The sequence below is a fragment of the Acanthochromis polyacanthus genome, chromosome 7, assembly GCF_021347895.1.
Source record: "Acanthochromis polyacanthus isolate Apoly-LR-REF ecotype Palm Island chromosome 7, KAUST_Apoly_ChrSc, whole genome shotgun sequence".
Taxonomy (NCBI): Eukaryota; Metazoa; Chordata; class Actinopteri; family Pomacentridae; genus Acanthochromis; species Acanthochromis polyacanthus.
The window spans coordinates 35747780-35760802 of NC_067119.1; the positions used below are offsets into that span (position 1 = coordinate 35747780).

The window sequence follows — 13023 nt, forward strand, 5'->3', positions numbered from 1 at the left end:
TTCAAGCGTTTATTTGTTTATTTGTTCTATGGTGCTCAGATTTGGTTTGTCGGCTAGCCAATCTGGCACTGTAATCCCATGGTCAATGAACTATTTCTGAGTGGTTTTGGCAGTGTGAGGATCTCCAAGCAGGACCTGGCATCTGCTTCCCAAAAGCTCTTCAGCAGACATAGTGCTCCAAAACCTGCTGGCAGATGGCTGCATTGATTTTGGATGTGATTATACATAGTGACCAACAACAGCAGATGACATGGCTCCCAAATCATCACTGACTGTGGATATTTCACACTGGACTTCAAACACCTTTGATCCTGTGGCTCTCCACTCTTCTTCCACACTCTGTGACCCTGATTTTTAGAATAAATGCAAAATTTACTTTCACTGAAGAGAGGACTTTGGATCACTTAGCAACACTCCAGTTCTTTCTCTGCTTAGCCCCGGTAAGATGCTTCTGATGTTGTTGGGTGTTCAGGAGAGACATTACAATAAGAAAGGTTGTATTTTATTTCCTGAACAAGTCTGTTCTGGTGGCTCTGGATGCACTGGTTCCAGCTTCAGTACACTGCTTGTGAATCTCTTCCACATTCTGTAATCTGCTTTTCCTGATCATTCTCTCAAGTCTGCCATTATCCCTTTTGCTTTTGCACATTTTTCCCTTCCAGTTATCTTTCCATGAATATTCTTTGATACAGCACTCTGGAAACAGCCGGCCCTTTCAGCAATGTACATCTGACCCTCTTTGTGGAGCGTGTCAGAGATTGTCTTCTGGACAAGTGCCAAGTCAGCAGTCTTCTCCACACTCAAAAAAGTGAATTAGGTGGGTTGTTAACTGTATATAATTTTTATGTGTTCAGTTTACTTAAAATATGTGTATCTGTTAAGTTTAAATATATATTTTTAATAAAGTCTATGTAATTGTGTCTTTCATTATGTGTACAAAAAAAATCTGCGTTGGTTAAACACAAACCATTTAATTAAGTGAATAATGATTTAAATACTCATTATACCCACAAGGTGGCAGTAAGAATTTTCAAATGTTTCAGACGATGCATGCGCACACTTAACAGTCACCTTCGTTGGTGTTTGTTTTGGCGGTCCATGCAGTGGAGGCAAAGACGTTCGGTGAAGGGGTTGTCTCGAGTTGAGAGAGGTAAGATGCCGTTTTTATTCTATACATATTGTAGCGTTTTCATATTGAGCATGATATGATTGTGTATTTGTGATACAGCACTTTAGTTGTATTTCCGAAGCGTTCGAAGCAGTAACTTGTCGGTCAAGGACGTCTGGGGGGAGGGGGACTAAGAGGTTACACATAAGCTACTTTAGCTAATGTGTACGTTACATGTTAGCTGCTAAAATGAGGCACCAGTGACATTTGCCAAGGGTAAATTGTCACCACCAACAGGAGCCTGCAGTGTTATGTTGTGCGGAGCAGTAGAGTCCTTGTTTTGAGCTGGGAAGGGACGTTTGCAGGGTTAGCTAACCGCTACCGCTAGCCAAAGTTAGCATTGAGCTAGCTCATGACAATGGCTCTCATATTCTTTTACTGTTTTCTTCATCCCTGCGACAGACTGGCGACCTGTCCAGGGTGTCCCCTGCCTTCGCCCAAGTCAGCTGGGACAGGCTCCAGCACCCCCTGCAACCCTAGTGAGGATAAAGCGGTGTATAGAGAATGGATGGATGGATGTTTTCTTCATCCGACTGAATTTCTAACCATTACCGTCCGCGCCCGCAACATGTGTGTTACACTCCCTCTAGTCTGCGACTCAGTGGCATCACTTAGACTGTAATTCTTTTTCTTTGCGGTCCTGCTGCCGAGGGAGGTAAAGGTGCTAGTATTTGGAAACATCCAGGACGGCTACTGGGGCTAGTAGCCTTCTTACTTTGCTGCAATTCTCTTTATTTTTGTCCAAAAACACTCTCCAGACTCTTCCTTTTTAAATTTAATGTTATACATTACAAAATTGAATGTGTTTCTTTTTCCCTCGCTGAAGAGTGAATTCTAATTGGACTCTCTCGTATTTACAGGTGAAAGATACAACTGAGGGCTGCTGCGACTGAGTTATATGTAAGTATAACCACCTTAACTGTAAACCAACATTGCTGTTATTGCATTTTAATTTGATTTATTTGTTTATACATACATACATACATACATACATACAATGCTTTACTAAGGACAGTGTTCGTCCTAGGTTTTTAACTTGATGTGGTAGGGCGGGTACGCCGAGGGGCAGTGGGAGGGAGGGGTGGGGGCTGCTAGTCCAGACAAAAAGATAAATAACTATGTGTACTCCTCTGTTTCATTGAACTCATAGCTCATAACTGATCCTGCGGTGATTTCTTAGCGTTACCTGGTTGACATGACATGTTTTGGGAGGCTGCTCTCTGTTCACGGACTTTCTTCACCTGTTTGTGCACGCACCTGTCTTTGTGTGTGTGTACGTGCATCGTATCCGATCTCCGCCTTGTGTGACACAGAGACAAGAGAACTCTTAACGAGCGAACATGTAATAACACAAGCTTTAGTTTGTTTGATGAAAGCACAGGTGTGAACCTGTTTCATAGAAAATATCATGAATGTTATGATCTGACACATGGGAAAGTTACCAATTTGTGGATCTGAGGCATATTAAGCACGGCATGGCACTGATCATATTCAAAGCAGTAAGGTAGTGCTAGTCCACTTTGTGATTCATTTGAAAGTTTACTTTGCATATTTATATACACTTTGGATTTTTTGGGGGTGTACTGGTGTTTTGTTTGTTGTTCTTTTTTTAGTTGGATTAAGTGCATGCACGTCATGGTGACGACTGACATGAAAGTATGTTTAAAGGAAATGTGTCTGCACACAAATAATCAAGCTGTTTGATATTTGTATTTTTCTTTTTCTTTCTTTGTAATAATCATGTTGCAATATTTCAGCTCCTGAATAGAGAGTGAGTCCTGATTCATGCTTCTTCCTGTCGGCCCATAGCACAGTATTCATAACAGGTATGATCACAACTAGCTACTTTTGAGTTGCCAATATTTTTGTTTTGAAAAACATTTATCAGGTGACAGATGAATTCTCATGCTCTTGTTCTAAATATGTTTTTATTTTTAAGATTTGTAGTAATGTTCAAGTAATGAACTACATTAATTTATGAATCCTTTTAACATGATGAATTTCAGATCCTGGGTGTGATCGCTGTTTCCTAACTCTTTGATTGACGGCACTGCTGAGCTTGCCCGTGGTATGTTCACAGTCAAACTTTTCTTTCTAACAACTGTTTTGCAAATTTCCTTTACCAATATATCCTTTGTGTTTTTTTGTATGTGTTTTTGTTTGTTTGTTTTGTTTTATGTGGGTTTTTTCCCCCTTCCCCTCCCAGATTAGAATGTGGCAGTGTAAAGGTTGCAGTTCAAAGACCTTAACTAGAGCCCAGTTACTTAAACATTACCGATTAAAACATCCACATTATGGACGCGTGCAACCATATCCTTGCCCATATAATAGTTGTCCATGTACATCTAAGTCATGGAATGCTCTCAGGTCACATTTTTCTGGAGTCCACACTAAAGAAACATTGCAGCAAACACTGACATTGGTGACATTCAGCTGTCATGTTTGTGGGTTCTCTGAAGCTGCCTCTGCAAAGGAGCATTTTACTCATGTAAATTTGCATCTCAAAGCCAGTGAAACAGTCCCCTGCATGTTCAAGGGTTGTACATTTAGTACAAATATTTATGGGACATTTAAATCACATAAAAATAGGAAGCACCATGGTTATTCTTACAGTGACTTTAAACCTGGAGTAGTTGCAGAAAGAGAAATATTTGAAAGCACAAGTGTGTACGCTGAATTTCATAGTCAAGATGTTCTCAGCTTGGTTTAGAGAGCACTACCGGGTCTTTGAACTGGAACCATGTCCAACTGGCAGAATGTCCCTGATCACACACGACGATCTGGCAGAGAAGTACCCATTACATGACTACTTTGTTGGGCCCCTACGACTGGTTACATTTAAAAGATATCCATATATTACAAGAACATGTTGAATATGTGAGTAAATGGCCTTAATTGATAGCTTCCTAAATGTGCATTCTTACCAGCATGAGAACCGAATACTAACCCGCCACATTTTTCCACTTGGCTGTTTACTAACCTCTTCTGTGCATGCACTAGCAATATTTTGAAATCATATTGATATTTTGATATGAGACTTGATATTATGTAGGATTTTAAAATATCAGAATATGTCTTACTACTACTCCTATTCCAACCTAAAGCAACTAATTTGAGCACTGTTAACCATAGTATGACATTTCATTTTCCATACTACAGTACTATCATTATGTCACTGGCTTCTGTCTGTGGGTTGCCCAATGTTTGCTTTAGTGTCCTGTTTGATTTATGCATGACCAAAGTCAGTTGGTTTCTTTGTAATTTGAATGCTTTTAATTTATACAAATGTAATCACTTTCTACTTGTGTTTTCAGCTTCTCTCGACTGATGCATTTGGATGATGGCTGCACCAGTAAAACTGCGGATCATTCTTGGTTCCTACAATGCTGAGAAACTGATCATAGAAGGCATGCCAACGTCTGTTGAGGATCTTGCAAATGAGATCAAACGTCAGTTTGATATAGAGGGGGACATAAGACTCCAGTACATGGACAGTGATTTTGATAACGAGTTTGTTAACCTTAACCAAATGTGCAATATTCAAGACAAAAGCACAGTGAAAATCATCCACTTGTCAGATGCTGTAGACCTCAGCCCTGGCAGCATGAACCAGAGTGCTGGGGAAGAAGCATCCTTGTCATCTTCTAACACATTAATACTCTCCTCTGATTCAGAATCTCCTCGATCACACTGTTGATGCTTCATTATATCTTACATTGTGTTGAAGATGCATTTTCACCACTGCTGTCATTACTACAGTGTAATGCTGTGTCACTGCTCAAGTGGTCTGCCGTGGTTTTATTTTGGACCAAGGGTCAACAAAATGTTCAGTGAATATTGCTAAATAAAGGAAATAACAAAAATATGTTGGGTGTACGTAATTCATTTGTGTGGAACCTGTTGACAAAGTAGAATTAGGTTACACTAATTAGTATAAAATGAACTGGATGAAAACCTAATCTAATAAATTGAACTTAGATTAATTATTATAGTTCTATGAATAAAATATATGTTTAAAGGACAAATGTAAAATATGTAGCCTGAAAATATATTATTTATGTCCATATAACATAACTGAATTTGATTGCATAAGCATAAATATCTTTTGTTGAACAGACATAATTTTATCTAGTTGGGTCAATTTACGTCGTGTTTATGTAATACAAATTAATTAAGTTAGATGAACTTAACATTTTTGCTTTCAACTAACATAATACATTTACGTGGAACCTGTTGACAAAATAAATTTAAAGTCAACGTTTCAGTTTTTTGAGTGCATGATAGCGGTTGTGCATACTGAACTAGACTGAGGATTTAAAGGCTCTTTGCAGGTATTTTGAGTTAATTAGAGCTTCTACAGGGCTGCGTGGGAATGTCTAGGGAGAAACATGAAATATTCCAATATTCTGAGATTGATTTTAGAGGGGTGTCATAAGTTGCAAGCCATTATCATCAGAGTTATTCGAACTAAAAGAATGAAATATTTCAATTCATGTGTAAGGAGTCTAGCATATACAATTTTCCCTTTGAGCAATGTCTAATGAAAAACAAAAATTACGTTTCTCTCCAATTTATAATTATTATAAGATGCACCTGCATAAAATCTCAGAAAGTAGCTTCTTAGCCAGTCAAAGTCTTGTCATTTGTGACCAAAAGACTAAACCCAAAAAGATTCACTATTATAACTAGAAAAGTACTCGGAGAGCGCATACCTCCGCCATGCCGTTTGTCTGTCTGTCTGTGTGTGTGTGTCTGTCTGTTTGTCTGTTAACAGCATAACTCAAAAAGTCATGGACTCTGTCCAATTGAGAGATGGCCTGGCAGCCATCTCTCAATTGTCCTTCGACCTTCAAAAAATTCCTAGATCCAGACGGTGATTCGGATCACCTCCAAAATCTAATCGATTCTTACTCTTGCTCTTCCGGACATCCTGTAAAAATTTGGTGAAAATCCGTCCATGACTTTTTGAGTTATGCTGTTAACAGACAAACAGACAGACACACACATACACACACACAGACGGACAGACAAACAAACTCCGGTGATAACATAACCTCCTGGCGGAGGTAATAATAAAGGCAAAAAAGGTGACTACTTAGTTGACTATAAAAACACCAGGACCAAGTTTCCTTAGATATGTGAATTACTACTCTGCAAATATGCTGTATGTATTACTTACTTTGCTGTCTGTCAAGAAAACAGGTGGAGGGCTGGACCTGTTGAGGACTTCTAGGCTGCTGATTTTCGTTGTGCGACTCCTGATGTCTGGACTGTACCTACGCAGGATCTAAACGCACACAGACAGACAAAGTGACTTAGTTTACATTCTTTCGTGCTATGTGCATCTACAACAGAGAGCAGGTATCTTGAATTTACTCCAGCACAAGTCAGTTATGCACATGACACATGACATTGTTGTCCCTCTGAAAAAGAAGATAAAGAATTATAAGAGCCTAGCTCTGCGTCTTGAGTAGAATTCGCAAATTCACACTTGATGAAGTGATGCACTCATCATGCCTAGTGCCTACCATACAAGCCTGTGGGGGTTGGGGTTATGATCTGGGGTTGCTTCAGTTGATCAGGTTCAACAATGTTTTGTGCTCAAAGAATGAGGTCAGCTGACTACCTGAAGATACTTAGTGACCAGGTCTTTCCATCAATGGAGTTTATCTTTCACAGATGTCCTTACTACTCTTGGAAAGTCATGTGATCATGTGCACTGTTACAGAAAGTATGGTCTTGTTCTTGAATGCACAGCCTAAAAATAAAATTGCTTTGTCTCTGGAGTGGACGTCATATTTACAAAGATGGATTCTTTAGGTTTCTTTCAAATAAAACCCTGCTATTATCTTGAACTTCTGGTATTTTCTAACTTTGAGCTTCTAAAAACAAACAAACAAAAACTTTAAAGGCATGTTTTGGAAAGAATTTTGTGCTGTGGATTTGCATTTCTGCATTTTTATGTCTTTGTATTTTTGTGCTCAGTTTTTGGTTGTGATTTGCTTTGCTTAATATTCTCCCTTTATTGTGTCAATAAAAAGATATAACTGAACTATTTTCACTTTACGATAATCTCAGTAAATTGCTGAAGTCTTCCTTTAAAAAAAAGATTCTTTATTTGTAATTGATGCCATAGACTGTGATAAAACACATTTTAACATCAAAAGTTTGAAAATTCTTTGAGAAAGAATTAGCACATCCATCAGCAACAACAAACATTGCAAACTACTAGAAAATGGATAAGTTGCATACAGAAGAGAGATATCAGTTATTTCATAATGCATTATGCCATGAATGTATTTTGAACTGTTTCACATTTTTTAATGTTTATTTTTTGCATGTTATTCATGATTAAGAGCTTGAGTGTATGGCCAGATACTAAATTACCTCCTCTGCTGTGACAGGTTCAGACGAGCGGCTAATGGCGGAGATGTGCATCGTCTCCACATCGAGGTCATTGTCGGTGTAGGCCCCACCCTCATCAACAGTGTCATCTTGGTCGGAGGTCAGCCGGCTGTCCAAGCTGAGGTAGTCAGCAGACATGGCGGATAAGAAGGACAAACGCTCCATGTCCTGGCAGTCCAGATCACTCTCTACTCCCTCCAGCTAGAAGAGACACATGATGGATCTTGGGTGTACAGGAAGGAAGGATGGACAGACGGATAGCACAAAAACAAGAGAGAAGAAAGAAAAACAAACAGATCCGAGCTGTAGAGCGCTACTGGCAAGAGGTAGGAAGACACACTGAGCATGCTCACAGTCTGCACAGGTGCAATGCAGGTGTCTGCTGTGGTGATGGGAAAAAGAGTATCCAGTCCATGAATGAGGCAGAATAACTGTGATATACACTGAGCTGCCAGTTCATTAGGTCCACGTAGTTAAAACTAAGTCATACTAACAGTCCTGCAACCATTAGTATTAGTGTGTGTGTGTGTGTGTGTGTGTGTGTGTGTGTGTGTGTGTGTGTGTGTGTGTGTGTGTGTGTGTGTGTGTGTGTGTGTGCATGTGTTCATGCACGGGGACATTTCATTAATTAGGAAATTTGGATGGGATGAGAAAGTAACGGATGGGATGAGAAAGTAATGGATTAAAGTGAAGCCAAATGATGATCCTCTTATAGCTTTGATTTCACTTCATGTCAGATAAGAGTAGTAGAAACGGTAACTTATTTGACATGCTCACAGAAGTTTGTCATGAGTAGCAGCAATCACTATTGATCAATCACTGTTTGTGTATTATAGTGCCCCTTTGTGGTGAAACTGTATTAGACTTTCTTGTCTGGGTTTACAGTCCAGACAACTCAGTTACAAATTTGTTTGTAATTAAATAAAACATTCAAGAGTTATGAAGAATTGTATGTCAAAGTTTCCATTACAGTATTGGCTCATCTTGGCATTTTCTTCTCAATTCGCCCTGGAGGCATCCTAATCAGTTGAGTCTGACCCCTCTCCCAGAATTTGGTTCCAGATCATTTGCTGTGCATGGAGGTGAGCCCAACTATATCTAATGGTTACTGCGCCACCTTCTGCACCTGCTCAGGTTATTTCCCACCAATGAGGTGACGGTCCACATCCCCACTCGCCTACACAACCAAGGGACAGCACACCTATGCAGGTGGTGGGCCCACTGGGCTAGCGCTCATCAGCTAAAAAAAACTCTCCAGTTAGTTCCAATTTGCTCTTTTGTGTTCCAGATAGCTTTTGTTAGCTTATCGATAGGCTGATGGCTTCTATTAGCTTGCTCTTCACCGATTAGTTAATGTTAGCTTTAGGTAATAACTGCTAGCACCATGTAGCTCATGTAAGCAACTGATTGATCTTGTTAGTGCTTGTTAGTTAGTAAGATAACTTCTGATTATTTGGCACTGAAAGCTACTGTTCACCATTGTTAGCTCCTTTGAACTGCAGATAGCTTATCTAAGCTTCTAAGAGCCTTTGATAGTTCTTGTTGGCTGCCATTAGCTGCAGATACTTTCTGTGAGATCCAGATTGGTCCTGTTGGCTCCTGTTAGTCTCTGCAAGCTCAAGATAGCTTCTGTTAGCTCTTTGCAGAACCTTTTAGCTGCAGATTAGCTCCTGTTAACACCTGACTCCTCTTGTTAGCACATTAGATACTTGGGCTCTCATTATACTGTAACTGACTCCATGCTGGACGAGGGCTATTGGTCTGGGAAATGTTGGAACAGGTATCAATTTATTGTTACAAGCATTTGTAACAGTTTTGTTGATTTGCCTTAAAGGTGCTATTTGATATGTCCTGTTGAAAGAAGACACAGTGACATTACACATGGTCTATAGGGCAGCCATGTTTGATACTGGACTGAGAAAGAAGAACTTAAACAGTTAATCACCTGCCGAGTCACTGGCTGCCATGATGATTTCAGCAAATTACACTAACTGGTTCCCTTGTTATGACAATGTGTGCCTACCATTATCACTGAAGCATAATAGGGTGATTTTCTGTAAACATATATTTCCAGAGTGGTCGGTGGCTGGTACAGGTATCTGTGGCACTACTGTGGCTAGAGTATGAGGCTAAGCCAACTGCCTGCATTTTCAGGTTAATTGAGATTTTGAAGAAAAAATTTCTGTGCAAGGGTGCATATTTTCAAAAGATGAAGACTGTGGGATACCATTTTTGTCTTCTAAGCACATGTAAATAGAAATGAAGCACATGAATTTCCTGTGTGAGCATATGTGTGTATGTGTATGTTTACCTTGCCATCAGAAACCCAGACAGCCTGCATCTGCTGTTCTCGGATGGAGTCTTTAACACTGCCATACCAGGCATCATTGGTAGAGTTCAGATCAATGGTGGCTGAATGACAAAACCATCCAATCTCAGCATACACACTCAAATATTGTACAATCTACAGCTATAGCTACAGTACTGCTTTAAACCAGACTGAATCTCTGTATGAGTGTTGACTGTACCAGTGAATAAGTGAGAACAGGTCTTCCTTAGTTTGACAGCCTGTTCGTAGAGTTTGCGGGCACTGCGGTTGGAGTTGGGTAGGATCCTCTGTCTCATGGCCTTAATGCCATGTTTGCTGTCAGGATTGAAGAAGATGACAATAGGATACCACTGGGTGTAATTCAGCGTGTCCACTGCCTTGGGTGTCACATCCAAAAGGGCATGCTTGTCCTATGTGGTGTGAGAGACAGGAAAACAAAGTAATAGTGAACATAAAGGTCAATACCTCACATTAGGTGAGTTGTGGATCAGCTGGCAGTACAGAGGGTCCCCTTAAAGTGCTTAGATGACACAAAATTTAAAATAAGGAAGACAGACTTAAGTATTTTTTCCTAAAAGTAAATGTGTTGGATGTGACATAGAATAACTGATAAGTTGTGTGTCTGTGTGCATATGCACTTATGTCCTATGGCCTTTGGCATCACTACACACTCACCAAGCATGGTACTCATTACAGACAGGGGACATTTTTCTGATCTTCTCATAGTCTTTAAATGATGCTAAAATCATGTCTTTTTAAATTTTTGTCAAATGGGGACCAGCAGGTGTGTATATGTAAATATGCGCATTCAGCAGTGCCTTTGTAGATTGGAAAGGTCCACACTTTGATGGTACAGTGAGATAGGGGTCCTCTCTTAGATAGTACACAATGCCACAAGCGTCCTCTTAAGATAGCATGGATCAGTTTTTAAAATAATCCTGACTAGAGAAAAAATAATTTAGAATCTTTAGTGTGACATTGGTATAATAATTACTCTAGAATAAATGCCATAAAGATGCTCATTAGACCACAACAAACTGTAGCTGCAGAAGCTGTTAAATCAGAGCCTCAAAAAAAGTTTTGCCTTCAAGAATTAAGTAATGAAGAGGCAATACAAAATTAAATCATAGGATGACAATGGCTGAGTTTGAAAATCACACTTATCTCATTTCATAATGATTTCATAGTAGCACTGCAAAATGTGAGGGCCCTAATAGAAAATGAAAAAGAAAAACATTTTTGTCAGAAAGTGTTAAAAAATATTCAAAAGTACTACTTTACAAATAGTTCATCTGTATTTTTGATATATGCAAAATGTAGATGCATATATAAAAACAAAGTAGTTGCTCCTGATGTTCCGCATTGATAAGTGCATGGCATTTGTGCATGCAACCACATAACCAAGTCAACTATGCCAAGGATTTGCAAGAAAAATGAATTAAGCAGATAAGGTGACTTTTATAATATTTGCATAAGGATGAGGTACTTTAATGTTACACTTTTTAAAGACCAATTCATTCCATGAATACACGCAGTTCTATTGCAGGCTGCGGAGGGCCTCTCTTTGAAATGTAGAGGCTGGTCAGGGATGCCAGTTCCCTCTTGACTTGGCTGTTTTTTGTTTTTTTTTAAATGCCTATTTTTAGACATAGTAGAGAAAAAGCCAAGTCAAGAGGGAACTTTTAGAAAAAGCCTAAATAGAAAATTTTCAATTAGATTTTTGTTTAATCAAAATAACCAGAAATACTAGACCACTATTGGCAGGCTCAGGGCAACGGGCTCCACTTGGTTCAGTAGATTTGGTTCAATGTGTGCGTGTGTGCGTGTGTGTGCGTGTGTGTGTGTGTGTGCGTGTGCGCACGTGTGTGTGTGTGTGTGTGTGCGTGTGTGTCGGTACCTGCTCAATTATTTGTCTTATGGTGTTCAAACGAACTACGCCAGAGGACTTCTCAGAGCCAGCATCTTTCGGCTCAGTTTCTAATATAACAACACAGAAATATTGAAAAGATAGTTTAGAAGCAAGAGTATAATATGAATTCATATTTAGACAAAGACTGTAACAACTAGACAGAGCTGGGCAGAGACTCACTGGCAATTACAAACAGATCGGGCATCTCAGATGCCAGTTTCTCGGTAGCAGCATCAGCTATAGGGCCAAACAGCACCACAGGGCGTCGGAAACCAGCTGCAATGACAATGGTGAAAATAACTGATTATAATGCTCACAGTTCATAAAATTTACATCACACATATATTGGTGGCGAGCTCTAGAGACCTGTGGACACCAAAGGACACACATTATGCTGTTTCAGATCTATTTAAATGTGAGAAAGAACCTGAACTAGACTTTTTAGGTAGATACCAATATCAGTGTTTTAAAATTTTTTAAATCATGCAACTATATATCAGACTTACATTAATGTTTAACATATACTGTAAATCTGATATGTAATAAGCATAACATTTTATAGAAGACAAATCACAAACTGAACATGTCCATATACATTTAAGTAATCATACATTTTGTTGTGGCACTCCAAGTGAGAAATAGAGTCAATTTCCCTATTTGACTTCTTTTAGGAGCCAGTGAAATAATCTCCTGCGGATGTCCATTTCCTTTATACAGGTTGCGGCATCTTTATAGTCACAACAATAAGACAGTGACACAATCAAGTGACAAGCAGGTGTTTCGCCCACCTTCCCGGAGCACCACTTGTTCATATGCTGGGAAGTGGGTGGTCAGGCTTTGACCACTCAGGTTTTCTCTGCTCTTCCTTAGGTCCTTCCTCTTCACAGAACGCTGGCCTCGCAACCGCCAGAAGTCAGCTCGATCACTCACAACTTTATGAAAGCTCTGGACACTGGCCATCTGCTCCGCTCTGACAAAAAGAACACATACACCAGCAATTAATCCATTTATTAGTCATATATAAGTTCATTTATAAAAAGAATTCAATTCTCAGAGAGGACAAAGGCCCCCAAAGTCACTAAAATAGTGCAAAGACAACTGTACCATCGAGTTCATTTACAGAAACTCTAATGTCCAAGTTTAAGTGAATGCAACTGCGGGGTCCGAGCACAACTAATAATAGCATTAGATGACTCTAACAGCTATTGCTTG

The 13023-nt window shown here is 39.4% G+C and overlaps 1 protein-coding gene and 1 long non-coding RNA gene across 2 annotated transcripts in view; one reads left to right on the forward strand and one right to left on the reverse strand.

Annotated features, from left to right (window-relative positions):
* LOC110963350 (tight junction protein ZO-2-like) overlaps window positions 1-13023 on the reverse strand; it is a 180200-nt gene that overhangs the window by 16736 nt on the left and 150441 nt on the right. The window contains 7 exon segments of the mRNA XM_051950651.1: window positions 6348-6455; window positions 7556-7774; window positions 9885-9985; window positions 10102-10312; window positions 11800-11879; window positions 11992-12087; window positions 12600-12781. Coding sequence (XP_051806611.1) covers window positions 6348-6455; window positions 7556-7774; window positions 9885-9985; window positions 10102-10312; window positions 11800-11879; window positions 11992-12087; window positions 12600-12781 — 997 coding nt within the window.
* LOC110963352 (uncharacterized) lies at window positions 221-5666 on the forward strand. Its single transcript, XR_007943112.1, has 7 exons — window positions 221-817; window positions 1105-1150; window positions 2029-2068; window positions 2926-2994; window positions 3175-3236; window positions 3375-4045; window positions 4483-5666. It is a non-coding gene; the product is annotated as an uncharacterized LOC110963352 (long non-coding RNA).